General features: G+C 41.3%; 2 protein-coding genes across 3 annotated transcripts in view; one reads left to right on the top strand and one right to left on the bottom strand.

Moving 5' to 3' along the window:
* LOC310953722 (vinculin-like) overlaps window positions 1–11,175 on the top strand; it is a 31,602-nt gene extending 20,427 nt beyond the window's left edge. Inside the window, exons 11-22 of the mRNA XM_083922855.1 lie at window positions 465–655; window positions 1,381–1,580; window positions 1,835–1,963; window positions 2,084–2,233; window positions 2,328–2,436; window positions 2,639–2,941; window positions 3,041–3,165; window positions 3,843–4,028; window positions 5,151–5,348; window positions 7,972–8,175; window positions 8,253–8,357; window positions 8,581–11,175. Coding sequence (XP_083778981.1) covers window positions 465–655; window positions 1,381–1,580; window positions 1,835–1,963; window positions 2,084–2,233; window positions 2,328–2,436; window positions 2,639–2,941; window positions 3,041–3,165; window positions 3,843–4,028; window positions 5,151–5,348; window positions 7,972–8,175; window positions 8,253–8,357; window positions 8,581–8,727 — 2,047 coding nt within the window. The 3' untranslated portion in view covers window positions 8,728–11,175. The remainder of the gene's footprint in view (window positions 1–464; window positions 656–1,380; window positions 1,581–1,834; window positions 1,964–2,083; window positions 2,234–2,327; window positions 2,437–2,638; window positions 2,942–3,040; window positions 3,166–3,842; window positions 4,029–5,150; window positions 5,349–7,971; window positions 8,176–8,252; window positions 8,358–8,580) is intronic.
* A 450-nt stretch (window positions 11,176–11,625) lies between these two features.
* Window positions 11,626–17,546, bottom strand: ap3m1 (adaptor related protein complex 3 subunit mu 1). Of its 2 annotated transcripts, none has more exons than XM_083922971.1 (9): window positions 17,431–17,546; window positions 16,797–17,074; window positions 14,797–14,968; window positions 14,547–14,684; window positions 14,369–14,454; window positions 14,117–14,250; window positions 13,672–13,879; window positions 12,664–12,808; window positions 11,626–12,570 (listed from the first exon to the last, which is right to left on the bottom strand). In XM_083922971.1, exons 2-9 carry the CDS (start codon window positions 17,067–17,069, stop codon window positions 12,470–12,472), a joined length of 1,257 nt encoding a protein of 418 aa, XP_083779097.1. In that variant the 5' UTR covers window positions 17,070–17,074; window positions 17,431–17,546; the 3' UTR covers window positions 11,626–12,469. The 2 variants fall into 2 exon arrangements, with proteins under 2 accessions (XP_083779097.1, XP_083779098.1); XM_083922972.1 differs by lacking the exon at window positions 17,431–17,546 and adding an exon at window positions 17,328–17,412.
* Window positions 17,547–19,096: the final 1,550 nt, after the last annotated feature.

The raw sequence follows: 19,096 nt of genomic DNA, 5'->3' as shown, positions 1-19,096 counted from the left end.
ACCAGCTGTTATGCAGATCCACACAAAAACTGTGGATGTGAACTTTAAAACTAGATTTCATCACGGTACATGTACATGTGTAGGAAAGATCGTACTTTTATAATATATGCCTATTTAGATTTATTTCTCATAATAATTGTCTGTGAATAATATTGAAACTCAAGGTATATTTCCTTAAACTTTTCTCGGAAAAAAAAAACCTGAATCAGATCCTTATTTTTAAGTACAAGCCCGTAGCATAAACGTTTTATCTTTATTTCAGGCTGCACAAGAAAAACATTTTTTGACAAAAAAGATGAGAAAGTGGCAACAGCCTTTGACAGTATTTCCCTTTAAGGTGGTGCGGTGTGGTGAGACATTTGGTGGGTTTGAAGTCTGTATTTAAGGGTGAATTTGCACACTGCATGGCCTTTTCACGTTTTTATTTCAACCTCAAATCATCTCTCTCTCTGTTACTGTCTCAGGGGTAAAGGTGACAGCCCGGAGGCCCGTGCATTGGCGAAGCAGATCGGAGCGGCGCTGCTGACCCTGCAGTCCAAAACCAACCGGGCTGTGGCCAACATGAGACCAGCCAAACCTGCTGTCACCTTGGAGGGCAAGATGGAGCAGGCCCTCCGCTGGGCGAACAACCCCGGAGTGGACGACAGAGGTGTAGGTGAGATGACGGCTCTGGGGATCTACTGTAGATATGATTTAATAGTTTAAACGCACTTATAAAATAAACGCTCTGACCTTATGTGTATTTTGTCATCCTGTGTGGGTGATGGAGAGTGTGTGGAAATGGCAGGCGCGCAGGACTCTGTATGATTAGCTGTTAAAGCTTCTGTGAGGTGTTTGTTAGCGCAAAGTGTGTCATTTTCATAATTTTTGAATGTGGTACACAAATGACTGTGCTGGTGACTGATGTCATTTCCTTAAATGCCCACAGTGAATCACTGAATGACCAACATGACTTACTTAGTCATTTAGGAAGCTTTGTATTGTTCAGCGCTTTGTTGCATGCTGCTGTATCCAAGTTTTGTCATTTGATTGTTTCCTATTTCCTCCCATGCTTCCCTATGGGAGCAGAGTGTGAGATACTACAGTGGAACACAGGTACCTGACTCACTATATGCTTAGATATCAATCACATAATGACTTCCTAGAAACTTTATAACCACTTTTAATTTACAGCAAAAGCTACATGAACCACAGTTATTTCTTACCCCTTGCATTCTTAGTACTTATAAGACCATGTTAAGAAGAAACACTTGGCTGCACTTTGGAGATGCTTCATGTCTAAATAAGGATTTGTAATGGTTGTATCTAGATTTTTATTGAACACAGAGGACATATCCGTATGTGATGAGAGAATGACTTGCACCCTGTGTCTCTACTCAGGTCAGGCAGCAATCAGAGGAATGGTTGGAGAAGGGAGGAGGCTGGCAGGAGGCCTGTTAGGCCCATATCGGCAGGATATGCTTGGACGCTGCGACCGAACTGAGGCTCTAATGACATCTTTGGCAGACATGGCCGGCAGGGGCGAGGCAGAGGCTCCTCATGCACGGGCTACAGCCGCGCAACTGCAGGACAGTTTAAAGGTAGCTCTACGGTTTCACAAACACACACATTCATTTATAAATTGGTCACTCCATTGTCATTGCAAACATATGCACGGCTGCATTTGGGTAAAATGATACATCTAGAATATTTCCATATGATCTCATGGTTCATGCATATGAAAAAAAAAAACATGGAGTCTTGTATATATGATGCATGCATGTTCATTATTATTTAAAGTATTGGTGCGGAGCTCCACCTAGTGGACTGATGTAAGACTCTCTGTTTCTACTAGGACCTGAGGCAGCAGATGCAGGAGGTGATGACCCAGGAAGTATCTGACGTTTTCAGTGACACCACTACCCCAATCAAACTGCTGGCTGTGGCTGCCTCAGCTCCCTCTGATGCCCCCAACAGGGAGGAGGTGGGTAACGTAAAAAAAACCCAAAAAAACAACCCTGCTCCATCCAGAGCTTGTGTGTGTAAAGAAAAGGAACCCAATGATACGAATGGCACGCTAAACTGATTTTAATGTTTGCTGTAGGTCTTTGAAGAGCGTGCAGGGAACTTTGAGGCTCATGCTGGTCGCCTCGGGGCAACCGCGGAGAAGGCTGCTGCTGTGGGAACAGCCAATAAGAGCACAGTAGAGGGAATACACGCTGCTGTGAAACATGCCAGGGAGCTCACGCCACAGGTGCTGATATTTGGTTTGGTGTCCCTGATTTGCATACGCATATGTAGCTGTCAGTGTCTGTTGCACACAGTCTGACATTTTTGTCAATATCCAGGTGACTTGTGCTGCTCAGATCTTATTGAAGAATCCAGTAAATAAAGCAGCATACGAGCACTTTGACACCATGAAGAACCAGTGGATTGACAATGTGGAGAGACTCACTGGTGAGGATTTACTTAACATTTCCTGTCTTGCTTAAATTAGTGACAAAGTAGTTGTAATGCCACAGCAGGCTGCAACAAATGCGTCCCAAACAATGTTTGTGTGTGTGTGTGTGTGTGTGTGTGTGTGTGTGTGTGTGTGTGTGTGTGTGTGTGTGTGTGTGTGTGTGTGTGTGTGTGTGTGTGTGTGTGCACGCGGCTTCAGGACTGGTGGACGAGGCCATCGACACCAAATCTCTGTTAGATGCCTCGGAGGAGGCTATAAAGAAAGATATCGACAAGTGCCGAGTTGCCATGGCGAACGTTCAGCCCCAAATGCTTGTTGCCGGGGCAACAAGCATAGCAAGACGAGCAAATCGGGTCCTGTTGGTGGCTAAGAGGGAAGTGGAGAACTCTGAAGATCCGCGCTTCAGAGACACAGTGAAACATGCGTCAGACATCCTCTCCCACACCATCTCACCCATGGTGATGGACGCTAAAGCAGTAGCTGGGAACATACAAGATAAAGGTCCAGGACTACACTATGCAAACCCATGTTCAAGATACTGTGTGACATAAATTTGTTCATTTTATTATCTCTTTTTATGCTCCAACCTCTCCTCCACAGCTCTGCAAAAGGCTTATTTGGACTCTTGTCTGAGGATCCTGGCTGCGGTCGGAAAAGTTAGAGAGGCCTTCCAACCTCAGGAGCTGGACTTCCCTCCTCCACCACCTGACCTGGACCAGCTCCATGTAAGCACATATATACACATATTTCCTATTATCCACTGTTAACCTTTGAATGTCCCACCTCTTCCCTACCACCACTGACTACTACTAACTATTACCAAGTAATGAACGCATTAATACAGATGGGGTTAGTAATTTTCTGTATTTATGTTGCTCACTTGATGAAATTGGGCGTGGTTCAATCAGAAATAGGTGACGTTTGGATTTAGCAACATTTGGGTCAAAACTGATCAGTTTATGGCATGTAATTCAAATCTAATCAAACCCCACCCACATGGTTATTGAGTATTAAAGTTTAACTCCGGCAAAATTGGACCCCATGGTGTTTTTTTAAGCATGAATATACATCAAATAAGCCTTTGAGACAAGTTTTTTGGGTTATCACCAATAAACAGAGAAATCCCGGACAATCGCTAGCAGCCAGACACGGCTAACACTGAGTAGCTCAGGACAGAGCGCTAAACCATCAAAACAACAGCTTATTTTAACCACTAATACTGCTCAAAATAACACCAAATCTCTGCAGTAGCATAATAAGAGTTCCTACACATTAAACGGACAGACTTTTTTCTGTCTTTATTGGCACAACCACTGGATGGTGCAAGAGTCACACCCCCCTGTATTCCTGAATTACATCTGTATACTATATACATTTGTGTGTCTATGTGCATATTTTCCAGGTTAGTGATGAGCAGGCGCCGCCCAAGCCCCCCTTGCCAGAGGGTGAGGTGCCCCCTCCTCGGCCCCCTCCTCCAGAGGAGAAGGATGAGGAGTTCCCGGAGCGGAAGGCCGGAGAGGTGCTCAGCGAGCCAATGATGGTGGCGGCCAGGCAGCTGCATGATGAGGCGCGCAAGTGGTCGAGCAAGGTCAGTTCACACAAACACACACGGAAATCCAGTTTCCATGTCAACCACTATCAAATGTGTTTAATGTCATAATCAGTAGCATACCGACAACTCTGGTTAAAATAAGATGGCTGGTTAGTGATGTTGGTAGACATAAATTAAGTGATTTTTACTTTTTCTTTCTGATGGGCATAATCCGCATATCCAATGATGAAGTTCCTTCTTATATTCTGTGAATATCCTGAAATCACACTGATGCTGAAACGTGGGAAACTGGAAACTGTCATCTGTTCAAGGTGTTCACACGTATGGTTTTTATTAATGGCTAACACATACACACTTATATACATCAAGTAAATATAAGAAAAATAGTCATTGGAGAGACAGTTCGGCCTCCAGAGAACAAGTGCACTATATATTTGCAGTAAACCTATTGGTATCTATGTTCTGTAAGTGTATGTCCAAGTGTTTTTGTGTGGAGGAACTGTGTATAGAACACTTTTTCTGTGCAAACACCTGTTGGTTATCCGGGAATGATGCCCTCTCGCTCACTTGTGAAGCTCATAACCGTTTTCCCCCTCTATCACTCTCCACACCTGCTTAATGATCATTAGACACAAAATATCTCTCATCTTTTATGGCCTTGGGTCACACTGAGTTTTCTAGCACACCACTAGACTCCTTAACACAGTAGAAGGATGCCGAACACTGGTTTTGGTTACAGTTAGACCTTGCTAATGCTTTACACTTGTCACCTCAGCCTCTGCCTGAGAGTAAGGCATGCCATCCACCTGCAACCTGCCCAAACCAGCTCTGCTTTCCTATATTATTTCCCCCTCTTTGCTTCTGCGTGCAGTTTCCACCTCCCCTCTCCCTGCACCTCCACAGTGCTTGAATTGGCTCCTCCTCCGCTCTTGTAAATCTTTTGTCCTCTGCTTCTCCATCCAGTGCCTCCCATACTTTACTTAATGCCTCCTTTTTCCATGCTTCCTTCCCTTCTGCCATCCCTGGCTTTCTCCTTCCCCTTCTTCTCCACATTCCTCCTTTTTTTTCCTCCTCTTCCTCCCCCCTTCTTTGCCTCCCTCCCTTTTTACCTTCCCATCCCAATTGATCCTCCAACTACAACCAACACCCCCCCCCCAGCCCCCCCACCACCACGCCCAGCCTGAGGATGAGGAGGCAGTAGAGGAGAGAGAGGTAGATGATGAAGATGAGTTTACTGATGGTGAGGATGACTATGAGCCAGAACTGCTGATGATGCCCTCCAACCAGCCTGTCAATCAACCCATTCTGGCAGCTGCCCAGTCTCTCCACCAGGAGGCGCGCAAGTGGTCCAGCAAGGTCTGCGCACACACACAACCAGACTTGGGTCATCATAAAATCTTTGTAAATGGCTCCCAGTGTGCTGCTGGAGTGATCAAACAGCTGTTTGACCCCTGACACACACAGACACACACACACACACACAGAAACACAGAAACACGCTCACATCCATGCATGCAAACATGCACCAGACAAAGGAAACCCCTGCAGGACAAAGAAACACCCTGGAATACTAGCTGACACTCACTGTGCCTGTGCAAACGATGAGCTCTGCATCTGCCACTACCATGGAAACCTCCAACCAACTGTGGCTGTTGTTGTTTCATCAGACATGGTTAACACACGGGTATGATGATGTTTACTAACAATCAATCATAGAAGGTACCAATCAAGTAAAATGTCATCTTGTCAGTTTATTTCTGTGCAGAGTTTAGTAATAAATGTATGTGTATGATGGGGGGTGTCTTAGGCAGTGACCTCATGTACGATATTTTTAGGAAGCGTAGGGCGTTTCAGTCGAACAAACAACTCTTTTTCTCAGACCTTCAGGGGATCCCTAAAATTTCCTCAGGTGTGAGTATTTGCCTTGCCTTTGTCACCACTGAGTCAGTATGCAGCGCCAAGGTCAGGCCCTTTGTGATGTGTAACAAAGGTACTTGAAGCTGTCCACCCTCTCTCTACACCAAAGACTGGCTGATGTTAAGGGGAACATAGCTCCTTCTCTGCTTCTTACTGAAGTCCACTATAATCTCCTTAGTCATGCTGACGTTTATGAGTATGTTCTTGACCTGACAGCAGCGGGTCAGGTCCTCTTTTTACAGGTGGCCCTTTTCATTATCTGTGATCAGACCCACCACAGCTGTGTCGTGCTGTTAGCAAACTCGATGATAGTCTTGGAGTTGAAAGCGGCTACACAGTCGTGTGTGTACAGGGACAAAACAGCAGGGGTCTCAAATTGCAGCCCTGACGTGGTTTGGTATTGAGGATAATGGTGGAAGAGGTGCCTCTGCCCACCCTCACCACCTTGGGTCTGCCTGTCAGGAAGTCAAGGATCAAACATGCACAATGAGATGTTAAATCCCAGGTTCCTTGAGCTTTGTGACAAGCTTGGAAGGAACTATGGTGTTAAAACGCTGTACTGTAGCCAATAAACGGCACTGTAACGTAGGAGTCCTTCTTTTCCAGGTGAGGTAGAATTGTGTGGAGGATGCTATGAAATTTTCTGTGTATGCGTTTCTTATGGATTTCACTTTCACTTAACAATACATGCCATGCAAAGCATTGAAGCCCTAGGCATCCAAGCTGCCCTGATCAATGGCTATCCTGACCCTAGCCACTCAAGGTCACATACCTAACCTCTTAGTGGGAGTCATAATAGCACTTTGTTGATCAACTAGGATGATTTGATGAATCAAGAAACAAATCTGAAGGGTTTATCAATAATGAAAAAGAATTCAAATAAGCAGATTCTCAATTTTCCAAATTCTTAGTAGAATACTCAATTCTGAAAACAAACAACAGTTATAGATACAGTGTGTACTCATTCAGAAACATTACAAAAAGCTGTAAAGGCCTGGAAACATCTAAATAACTATTATGCTGTCAATTGAATATTTAAGAGCTGGATAGTCCCCTAGTAAACCACAGAAACAACAGAAGGAACGTGACCACCGGGACAGGCTCCGAAGATGTTTTTTATTATATATATTCCATTCAACAACTATACACCGTATTAATGTCTGAGTCAATGGCATTAATCTTTTAGATTATTGATTGAATGAAAGATATAATGAAAAATATATAAGACTAATAGTTGGAAGCGGAGGAGGGACTGTCAGTTTTTAATAATCCACCGCTCTCCACACAAGAACAAACCAGGCCTTCACCCAAAAATATTCCCCAGCATTGATAAAGGTAGAGGATTGTTGGAATGGCAAGTTTGTGTTTGTTGCACCACCTGGATAAACTGGTGTTGGCTTCACACGTCCCTCCCTTATGTTCATGATTAGGTAAAGAAGGAGAAGGAGCCAGGTACTTTGTCTTGCTGTCATCACTGTTGACAGACAATCGTTGTGTGGTCAACCTGTGAAGCCAAGGATGACAGTTTCCAAAGATTTTCTGGGTGATGTAGTTCTGATGGTAGATTGCCTGCTTGCCTGGTATGATCACCTGCTTCTGCTTCTGCTCCTTAGTCTTAGGGTACGTACTGATCGCTCCAACACTGTAAACATCACCTTGTGGGTACTAACGTCACGCTGACTGCGATGATAGGGAGAGAGCCTCGACACCGTTTCCCTACAAAACTTCGGATATTAATTTGAGAATTATCTTCTTCCATTGGGGTTGAAGTATAAGTGCTAACTTGCACTGACTGCATGCAGCTTTCTGCTTTTAAATGTAGTGCCTGTTTTGCTTTCTTTATTACAATTCATTCATGCAATGCACCAGCTTTCTTTTGTTTGATGACACTATTTTCAGTATTCTACATTTTGAATATCATCAGAAAAACGTGTGTGGAAATACGGCTCATACAATATGTTTCCATTACATTCTCATCTCTTACCCAAAGCCATGCTCCTGTTCAGTATCCTGCTCAGAGCTTACTGCTTCCTCCTCTACTCTCCTCCCCCTCTCTTCACAGGGTAACGACATCATAGCAGCAGCCAAGCGAATGGCTCTGCTAATGGCAGAAATGTCTCGGCTGGTACGCGGTGGAAGCGGGAACAAACGAGCGCTGATTCAGTGTGCTAAGGACATTGCCAAGGCCTCGGATGAGGTGACGAGACTGGCTAAAGAAGTGGCCAAGCAGTGCACCGACAGACGCATTAGAACTAACCTGCTGCAGGTAAGGACATACTCATTCAGACACATACTGAAAAGTGTCTTGTACAGAAAATAATATACGTTTTTCTTCTTCCAAAGGTGTGCGAACGAATCCCTACCATCAGCACTCAGCTGAAGATCCTCTCGACTGTCAAAGCCACCATGCTTGGACGAACAAACATTAGTGAAGAAGAGTCAGAGCAGGTAAACTCCCAAAATTACACACAACGCAGAGTACTAATTCAATACCAGCGCTCTCATTATCTCAGTAGAAAGTAGTAGAAAATGGAAATACTCAAGTGAACTAAGTACCTGAGTACAGTACTTGAGTAAATGTACTTTTGTTACTTTTCACCATTACTACTTCTTGAAAAGTTGTCTATTTTTTGTTATTTACCTTTAATGTTTCAAATGTTTCCCCAACCAGGCCACAGATATGTTGGTCCATAACGCCCAGAATCTGATGCAGTCAGTGAAAGAGACTGTCAGAGAAGCAGAAGCTGCCTCCATCAAGATCCGTACAGATTCAGGATGCACCCTTCGCTGGGTCCGCAAGACCCCCTGGTACCAATAAACAAACCCGGTCACTGATACCGCTAATACTCTTTTAACTTGGCACCGATAGCACACACTTTGAGTCATGGATGGATTACTGAATGAGCCTACCGGGCACAGGCTCAGGGGCCCAAAGTTCCCTTGGCCTGCAAAATTAACTTGAGACCGAACTGACCACGAAAAGATGCAAAATGACCACAAAGAAACATAACACAACTACACAGAGACGCAGAGCAACTGAAAAGAGCCAAAATAACTACAAAAGGGGAAAGACAAAGCAAAGAGACACAAAACAACTACAAGGAAACACAAAATGACTAAAAGGAGACACAAAATGAATACAAAGATACACAAAATGACTAAAAGGAGACACAAAATGAATACAAAGATACACAAAATGACTACAAAGAGACACGAAACGACTACAAAGAGACACAAAACAACTACAAAGTGACAGAAAATGACTACAAAGAGACACAAAACAACTACAAAATGACTACAAAGAGACACAAAACAACTACAAAGAGAAAGAAAATGACTACAAAGAGACACAAAACGACTAAAAAGAGAAAGAAAATGACTACAAAGAGACACAATATGGCTACAAAGAAACACAAAATTACTACAAAGAGAAAGAAAATGACAACAAAGACCACGTGACCACAAAAAGACATAGCCGCAGAGGTGTGTAGAGACTACAAAGTGGTGCAAAACAACAAAAATATTCAAAAGTACCACAAAGTCAGCTTCTCGCTCCTATGTAGGAAAGATGGCGGTGCATTTTGCATGTGTGTGCCGAGGGGCCCATTGTTTCATAATCCGCCCATGCCCTGAGTAAAATTAGCAAAGTGCACACTCATCATGAGTAAACGTGCACTTCTTCAGAGAGGAAGTGGACGGTCATGCTGTGTGTACCCGCAGTAGATTTGATACCAAGCAGGTTTCATTTATTGGAGTGAGTTCAGCTTTGCTCTCTCTTTATCTGTAACTGTGGAATCACTTAGGCTAATCGGAGACTTTTTTAATATATATTTTTGGTATGTTGTGTTACAAGAGTTTATCCAAATCCCAGGTATATATTTTTTGCATGAAAATTTTTTCTATTTTCTAAAGGCAAATTATGACATTAAGCTACTTATCTCCTAAAGGACATTTACCTTGAATTCCTTTTTTTCAGTGAGAGTTTCTTATTGTCGATTGTATATACAGTAATTATTTGTTTTATGGACAACACTCAGCTATGAGCTTTATACATTGAGTTAGACACTAGAGTGCGGAGTCTTTTGTGGGCTGATGTGCTACTGTCTCTTCATGTTTACGTTTAGTGAGAAGGTCTATTTATTCAAAGGTGATACATCATCACTGCTGTCCGGTGATGTTTATACTTAAAGAACTAAAGATCTTCACCATTTAAAGTGTTATAGGCAAATGATACAGTTTCAAAAGTGAATGTTTAATTTAAAAAAATAATGTACGTTTGTCAATAAATAATAAATAATGTTGATTGTAGGAAGGTTGATGCTTAGATACATACTTAGTAGATACAAGGTTTTCACATGACAGGTGCAGAATGACAGATAGTAAAGTATGAGTCAAGGTGAGGTGAGATATTTTGAACTTCGGGTTTTAACTTCATTTAACGTAGACAGTGAACAATGCCAAAGGATTTGTTTAAAGCTGCTGTAAGCTTCATCTTAACAATTAAAATTCAGGTTATTACAAATCGAGACAGACAGTTTTCTTTAGACGCTGAAGTACTTTTTTAGGTCTGTTATTTTTTAGCAAAAACAGTTGATATTTTCTCTTTTTTAACTAATTGCTTTGTTTTTGCACTCTGCAACAGTTGAACTGTTTGAATATTTTATTCAAAATTGATCAAAAATTTTAAACAGCCATTCAGCTTCCTACTTTCAGACTTCTCTCAATGTGTGATCTCAGTAGTCTCAGCCACTCTGAATGCTCTGAAGCATCATCTTTACACAGATTTTCTAGACAACCCTGGTGGTTTTTAGAACAAATAAAACCTTATTAGGTGCTATCAGGCATCAGTCTGTAATAATTACACAGCAGTTCAAGGACCCATTGGTTGGTTACTCAAAATTAAATGCAATCAAATGAATACATATTTTCTTTCTGTAAACAATATTTCATCACGTCTCAGTACACATTTTTATGGCTGGGTAATCCATTTAACTATTAAAGAGAGAATCTGTATGTGTGTGTGTATGTGTGAAGCCTCTTAATCAGTTTAGCGAGCGGTCCATGATGGTTAGGGACAGAGCTCCAAATGTTTTCACCTTGATTTGGGCCTACCGAGCATGTAGCAGTCTGACCCCTCACTGAGAGCGACAGGGTGTACTTCTGTGTGTACTTGATGTGTTCATTCACACCCTGAATGTATTCTGATAGCTTCTCGCCCTGCCAACACATCTGCTGTGCCTTGGAAGAATAAAAGACTACAAAATGATGACTGGAGTCTGCTTCTTATTCACTATCACAAGTCTCTTGAATCTCTTGAGTGTTGTGGAATAGTAAGACTTCACAAGTAGTAGTCAAGTAATTTAGTTAATAAACACAAGTCTACGACCATGCTAGCATCTCTGTGAGGCTGTGCTAAGGTACAGCGATGCTTTACACTAAATGCTAACATGCTCACAATGGCAATGCTAGCATGCTGAAGTTGAAGTGTATCATCTTACTTCGGTGTTAGCATGCTATTATTAGCATTAAACGCACCCTAAAGACAAAGCTAATGTGGAATGTCATTAGTTTATTAAACCAAAGCTAGCTGTACCACTAGCATGGCTAAAAGAGCACAAAGAAACACATCATTTTAAAGCTTTTATGAGACATCTTGAAATACAGATTCAACTTGATACAAAAGTTTAAGTAGTATATTTTCCACTTGGACAATTGATTGTGCAAATTTTGTGCTGAGTAAAGAAGTTGTTCTCAAGATTATGTGAGGATTTTGTAGATTTCTGAGTACGTTTTACACAACTGTATCTAGGCCCTGCAGAAAGCTGTACTCCCTTAATCAAATAATGTACCTTAAATATAAGATATATATATTTTTAAATATACTTCCCCTCAGGCCTTGCAAATATGCAGTTTGTGCTGCGTATGTTAGGCAAGGCCCCTTATCTACCTTACAAGGCCACATTAGAGTGAATGCATGAAAAAAATACCCATACTAAAGACAGTGCCTCAAGACACACTGCAGCTACTCAGTAGATACATGATATTTTTAGTATAAAGTATAAAACTTGCTACCTTTTATCGTGTATAAAGATTTCCAAATGCATTGCTTTATTCAGGCAGCATGCAAGTAAGATTGTAATGCTGTGTTGAAGTAGTGAGGGGCAGGGCAGTGAGTTGTGAGTGTCCCTTTTCATACCAAAGAATTCCCCTTAGGCAACACTCAGAGGGTGTTAAAAAAAAAAAAGAAAAAAGAGGAATGGTTCATACAATGCAACAAATTAAACTGGATGCAAACTAATCACACTTTAACAGGGTCACATTGGTTTTTAAGTCTTCCCTTCACAAATATCTTCCAGTCGTGTGTGTGTGTGTGTATGTGCAAACACACACACAGGTATATATCACAGAGAGAGAGAGAGAGAGAATGCAGAACATATAATAAATAACTGTTCATTATTAACAGTAAGCCAGAGAATATATAAGACATACTGGCAAGTTGATTATCTTGCCCCCTATTTGGCACATTGCATTGTTGACCTTTGACCTCTGGGAGTCGTTACTCAGGTCCGCACTTGGAATTTCCCCGCTTTAGTCACATATTTGACCCCTTTAAACGGCTTGTACTTCTCTCCAAACATGTCAAGACGACTCACCTTAAGACCTGTACAGAGGAGTGAAAAGCATTGTGAGCGATGACTGAAACTGGACTTTATACTTGGTCCAGTTGAAGATTAAGAGGTCATGTAGCGATTACCTGATATGGCCACCTGCTGAATCTTCAGGCCAATGTTGATTGGGGGATTATCTTCAGGTTTGGGGGCTCCAGCCTGCAAACTCAGACTACCCCGCAGGTTAGGAAGCTTCTGGGGGTTCAGTTTCCCAATGTCCCAAACCAAGACCTATCAACACACAGATGTGCTCTGGTTAAGGACAATAAAACAAAACAGCTTTTTTTTTTTTTAAATGTAGCCAATAAATTTGTCTTACAAAGAAAAATGTCATTGCCTTTAACAGGTAGTTTTAAAAGTTGCATTATGGTCATTTTGAGGTTCATACTTGGGTTCCTACTTTGAACATGTTTACATGCTTTAATGTAAAATAACAGATATGGACAATAAAAAAAAAATTGTGTCTGTCTGAATATCTATGTGGCTCAGTTTTTAGCACACCCCCCCCCCCCCCTAGTCTGCTCTGATTGACTTTCTCTAGCTTTATATATTATAACTTTTTGACAGTATTTAAAAGACATGGAAAGGTAAATGGACTTGGTAAATGGACTTATATAGCGCCTTTCTAGTCATCTGACTACTCAAGGCGCTTCACAGTGTCTGTCACATTCACACAGACATTCACACTGATGGCAGTGGACATCTTCATACCATCTAATCTGATCTAACCATCCACACCACATTTACACACCCATGCGCAGCACGGGGAGCAGTTCGGGGTTCAGTGTCTTGCCCAAGGACACTTCGACATGTGGACCGGGGGGAGATGGGGATCGAACCACCAATCTCTCGAACAGAGGACGACCCACTCTGCCACCAAGCCACAGCCGCCCCTCTGCCGCCACAGCCGAAAGGTCCATCTTTACCATATGGGACCTTTAAATGTTACTTTGGCCATCGATTCAGCACATATAAGGTAGGCGCGTAAGATATAAGCAGCTCTGTAGTGAAGCAAGATTGACAAAAACTGAGCAGTATGATGGACACTGATTGGATAAAAGGGTCCACAAAGGTCCTTGTAAACAGTTGGTTACCTTGGTAGCAAAGTCATAGGTGTAATTTCCCTGTGTGGCTGTGAGATTGGCACTGAGCACAACTTTAGGCATGTGGATAGTGACCATCAAGGCCTCCACTGTCTTCCCCATGGTCTGCTTGGGTCCAATCGTGATGTCCAGGCGACCACAAGGTCCCGTCTCAAAGAAACTGATGCTCTGCTTCACGTACACTGGAATGGCCACGAGGCTGAGGAAGAACAGAGACAGGAATTGACCACGACAACAATAAACAGTGACGTTAAGCAGACAGACAGAAACCAGGCTTGTGTTTATAAGTAAACACAGTAACAAGTGTGGATTGTGAATCGTTATTGCGGAAATTAAATCAGAAATTCCATCCACTCCTCTACACTGTAACCCAAAGAAAACGACACGACAGAGTTTATTTTTTCACAAGAAGACCTACATATGTCCTTCTGCTTACTTTTGAGAGCTGACGTGATAGTTCATGAGTGTGAAGTTTCCATCCGGTGGGATGAAAGAGAGGGCGCGCTCCGACTCCCAGCGCTTAAAACGCACACACGGGTGGAAACTCACGTCATCGAGGAGACGAGGATTCTGTCATCAAAAACACGACAACAAGGGCAAGTAAGTGAATTTTACACTATGACAGACGTCAGGGAAGACAACAGAAGCACACAAAGAAAACCACAGGGCTGAGAGGAAATAAACCCACCATAAAGGACAGAGTCAAGTCAGGCATCCCAGTGAGCCTCACACAGGCTTCAATCACACCCTGGATCTCTGCAAACACTGTCGTACCTGAACAAGAAAGAATCATGTTTAAAGAGTAACCACACATATAATCCTCCAGGAAAAAGTTCCCCACTGCCATAGAAACACTAAACAAGTACCTGATTTGTCCAGAATGGCATCTATTTCCTCTATAATGTCAAAATACGCCTCATTATTGGTGTATTTAACACCAGCCCGCCTCCATGGGATATTAGACAATTGACCTGTTGGTAATTTATCCCCAACATTACTTCCTCCTAGAAAACACACAAAAGAAAGGCAAAAATATAAATATTGTAGATAAGTAGACAGAGGGGGGTTCAGTTTAGACTGACCTTTAACACCAGAGTCGGGGCATCCTCTGTTTACCTGTAAGAGTATTGACAACTGAGCGCAGGATGGTGGGAGGCCTGATCATCTCTTTGAGGACGTTGGACTCTGTTGCTAGTGGAAAGCCGTTGTCCAGCATCTCCTCCAACAGCTCGTACACTGTCACCACATTGTCATTGATAATACTTTCTGAGCACTCTCCAAAGTAGTCCTGTCGACAAAAAACACCTGTTAGGCTTAAGCACTGACAGAAATCTTGTTGCAGAAATCTGAGTGGTTCAGTGGTCTTTAAAAGCACCTTTAATATTTCCCATAAATGAGTCCCAATTCCATACATAGTGCTTATATAGCGAATTCTCAATATATACAGTTTTTTGTATATTTTAATATATTGTTTCTTTAGTGAGAATACAGGAATCATCAGCACACTTTACTATTGGTCACCAGACATCATATTACTCCAATCCTGGCTTCACTCCACTGGCTCCCTGTACAGATTTAGAATTGATTTTAAGATTTTACTGATCACTTTTAAGGCTCTACAAGGTCTAGCCCCAGTATACGTCTCAGACGTACTGACCCCGTATGAGCCTGCTCGCAGCATTAGATCCGTGGGCGGGTTTCTCTTAACTGTTCCAAGGCCGAGGCTCAATCCTATTTATTCTAAACAATGATGTGTAAATATGGTTATGTTGTACCTTATTGGATTTTACTATTATTATTATTTGTTGTTTATACTGTATATACGTATGTATGTATTTTTGATTTGTGTTATGTCAAAGCACTTTGTACTTACTATGACTACTATTGCACTAAAATCTCCAGTAGTTATACCCACAGATGTCAAATAAACATAGAGAAATCATCTACATGTTGTGGTATGTATGTATGTATGTGTATGTAAACACTGTATGACAACAGCACACTCAGAAAATATTTAGTTTATTAACTTTTTAAAGGTACTTCATTTTGTAATGTTTCCAAAGAGAACACACTTCAGACTGGCTTAGATTTATAAAGTATTCAGACCCCCTTAAATGTTTCACTCTTTATTCATTTGCAGCCAGAGACAAAATTTGAGGGGGTCTGAATACTTTCTGTACCCACTGTATGTAGTTTGAGATTAGGCCTCAGCTCCATTTTACTTCAATACATCTAGGGTGATTTAAAAATATGCGACAACGTAAACACATGGTAGACACCAGGCAGCTAATTAGTTCCTCCGCAGTTTAATAAGGACACTAAGATCTGGTCCCATATTGGGACTGCCCTGTCTAGGGCACATCACTATAGTGTTATGATGTATTTCTTATTCAAATGGTCAGCAATTGACTGATACCGAACATTGTTCATTTAGCTACTTCTTTTATATTTATTTACTCTATATTTTATTATGTACATTTCTGTAAATGAATGTTAAATACTCCTTATAACGCTCTTTGCTTAACAAAGCAGCCTTCTGAGTACCTTTGCATAATCATATCGCCACAAAATCCACACAGAAAAGATCTATTTTCATTCCAGCTCAAAAAAATCATTATACTGGCTGTCATATTTGTTAATCGTTGACTTTTCACCCTCTAAAATCCCACAGCGATTGGCCTCTAGCCTTGTCAAACCAGGAAAGATCTTGCAAACAGTGGGCTACACTTTAAAATGTTTAAAGCTCTCAAAATGCAAATTAATGATGGCTTTTTCCTCTCATGCTGTATGGTAAAGAGTTCAGAGTTAAACTCCATTGAGATATTAAATCTGTTTACATAGGACAACAAGTTTGTACAGAACCAAATATGTCTGACTTAAAAAATCTGGCGTTATCTATCTATCAAAATGAAAACAGTATATCATTATTATGATTATTATTGATAATATTATAGATAGTGTGATTTGCTGCTGCTCATGGGGGAATCGTTGGGTCTCTGTGAATCATAAATAAGTCAAAGAGTGTGGTCCTGACCTACTCTATATGTAAAGTGTCTCGAGATAACTTTTGTCATGATTTGGCCCTATAAACAAAATTGAATTGAACTGAATCCCACCTGAATTGTGTCTGCCACTCTGTGCAGGAACTCAATGACAAACAGTGGAGGGACCTCCGTCTGGATGACAGACAGGAAGAAGAGCTTCTCCCTGTATATTGTGATGAGATAGTGGTGCGGGGTCTGCAGCACAGGGGGCACATTATCCGGGTCCACCGCCTTCTCCTTCGCCTCGAAGAAGTAATCGCACACACTCCGGCCGATGACACTCTTCCAGTGTTTCTCCAGGAAGATGTCTCCCGAGTGATTAATCAGGAACAGACTGTGGATCATCTCAGCTGCAACAATAAGGCTGTTGTTATTGTTGTTAGTGTGCTCTGTGGTATTAGTTTTACTAATGCAGAAATCAAAAGTTAAAAAAAAAATTATATGAATGTATCAATAATTTGATTGCGCCCAAAATCAAAACAATGCAAATGTAAGACACTTGCTGTCAAAGTTTACCGACTGTCATTCTGCCGAACTAACTTAAACCTCAGGTAACTTAACCGGCTGGAAAGCAAATAGAGAGTGGCGACTCCACGTGTTTACCATATGGTTTTCTTGTTGTTAAAAAAATGTAATGACTTTAAAAGTGACAGCGAAATGGCAGCTCTGCGTGCAAAGTTTCACATAGTGTTTATGAAAGTTTTACCTGCTTCCTCCGGCTAACTGTGCCAGGATTCGTTAGTTACTGGTGCCAGTGTGGCAGACTTGTGTGAGTCACTGAGGAGACGCCTGCAGATGTGTGCACACGTAAACACGACTAAGTCCCGGCTACACGACGACACATCAGAAGAATAATCCTCAAATTATTTCACTAAAATTATGAAACATATTTAGCACGGTTTGAATGCAAAACAAGCGTAGAGTCAACCTCACCGACACTTTCAGACCAAAGTTTCTAACTTTTTAATCAGGCAACGTTTGCGGGCAGCTGATCTGTATGTGAGTACTACGGGGTTTATTGCCCTGAGCTGCGTCTTCCAGGTGATTGTGTCTGGGTGGAAAGGTTCTTGAACAACGTCCCTGTAACAATGCTCCTGTCAGAGGTGTAAAGACTTCTACTCAAAGTGTCCTGTTTCCTTTCATCGCTGGAAAGTAGTGTTTCCTAACATTAGCGGGAATATTTGGACTGTATTTAATAGATGTTTGGTCCCCAATAAGGTTAAAGAAAATCAAATTAAAACTTTACACAAATGTTACCCATGCAATGACTTTAGACCTGATGTTTCCCCTGTAAAGAGGAGGTTGAGTCCTTGTCTCTTTTATGTTATGCTTGTACACATTCATGTATCTTTTGGACTCAAATCTCTTTAATAATGTTGGAAACTCATAAGCTCTTGGTCCCTTTAACAGAATATCAGAATCTGAATCTCTTTATTGTCATTACACATAGTACAACGAAATTCAAGTGTATTCCAGACGGTGCAAATTACAGCAACAAATATTAAATATAAAAAGAGGGGTAAAAAAGAAATATATATGTAACAAATAAGGATAAAATAACAAATAAAGATAATATATACAGATAGGTAAGAAAGCGGCTGAGGTAGAAGGTATTTCACAGCGGTGTTGTCCAGGCTTTTTTGGGTTGTTTTTTTTCTATTTTTTTTCTTTTTTAAGCTGCTTGAATATTAAATGTAGTTGAACATGAAATTCATACGGTCTTGGTCCCTATAACAGAATATATGGTCTTGTTTTAAATGACAACAAGGAAGTTGATAACGTTTTAAAATTGCTGTGTCTTTTGGGGAAAATATCCTATTCACAAGGCCACATTTCTTCAGTTCCTTCCCAGCACAAACTTGTTTCATGGTGAACTTTGTGTGACTCTGTATGTAAAGTATCTAAAAACAAAAAAAGCTTTAAAGAAGAATATGGACTACATTGCCAGATGATTTCAGTTGGGTTTTTTTTGTTGTTGTTATTTAATCAAAATGTATGTTTATGTGGAAAACTCCTCCCTGGACTTTATATATTTTGTAATGTAATATTATTGCTAATAAGGTTTGCTTAAAGAAACGTCTTCCAGGTGCTCCTGCAGGTCCTCAGGATACCACACATGTTCACATGTTAGGAGTACTTGCAGAAACATGCTGCAAATGCCTGAAGCATGACATTTAACTTCTCTAGCAGAGTTGTGACACATCTCATAAGCCAAGGAAAGTTTATTTGCATAGCACCTTCCAACACCAAGGCCATTCAAAGTGCTTTATATAACACATTAAGAGCATTGGAAAGAAACACATTTACTATACACACATATATTGCTTTACCTCCAATGTTTCACAACTTTTTTTTTCCTATCATCGTCTATG

This window comes from Echiichthys vipera, assembly GCF_963691815.1.
Source record: "Echiichthys vipera genome assembly, chromosome: 11".
Taxonomy (NCBI): Eukaryota; Metazoa; Chordata; class Actinopteri; order Perciformes; family Trachinidae; genus Echiichthys; species Echiichthys vipera.
This window is presented reverse-complemented; position numbering and strand designations above follow the sequence as displayed.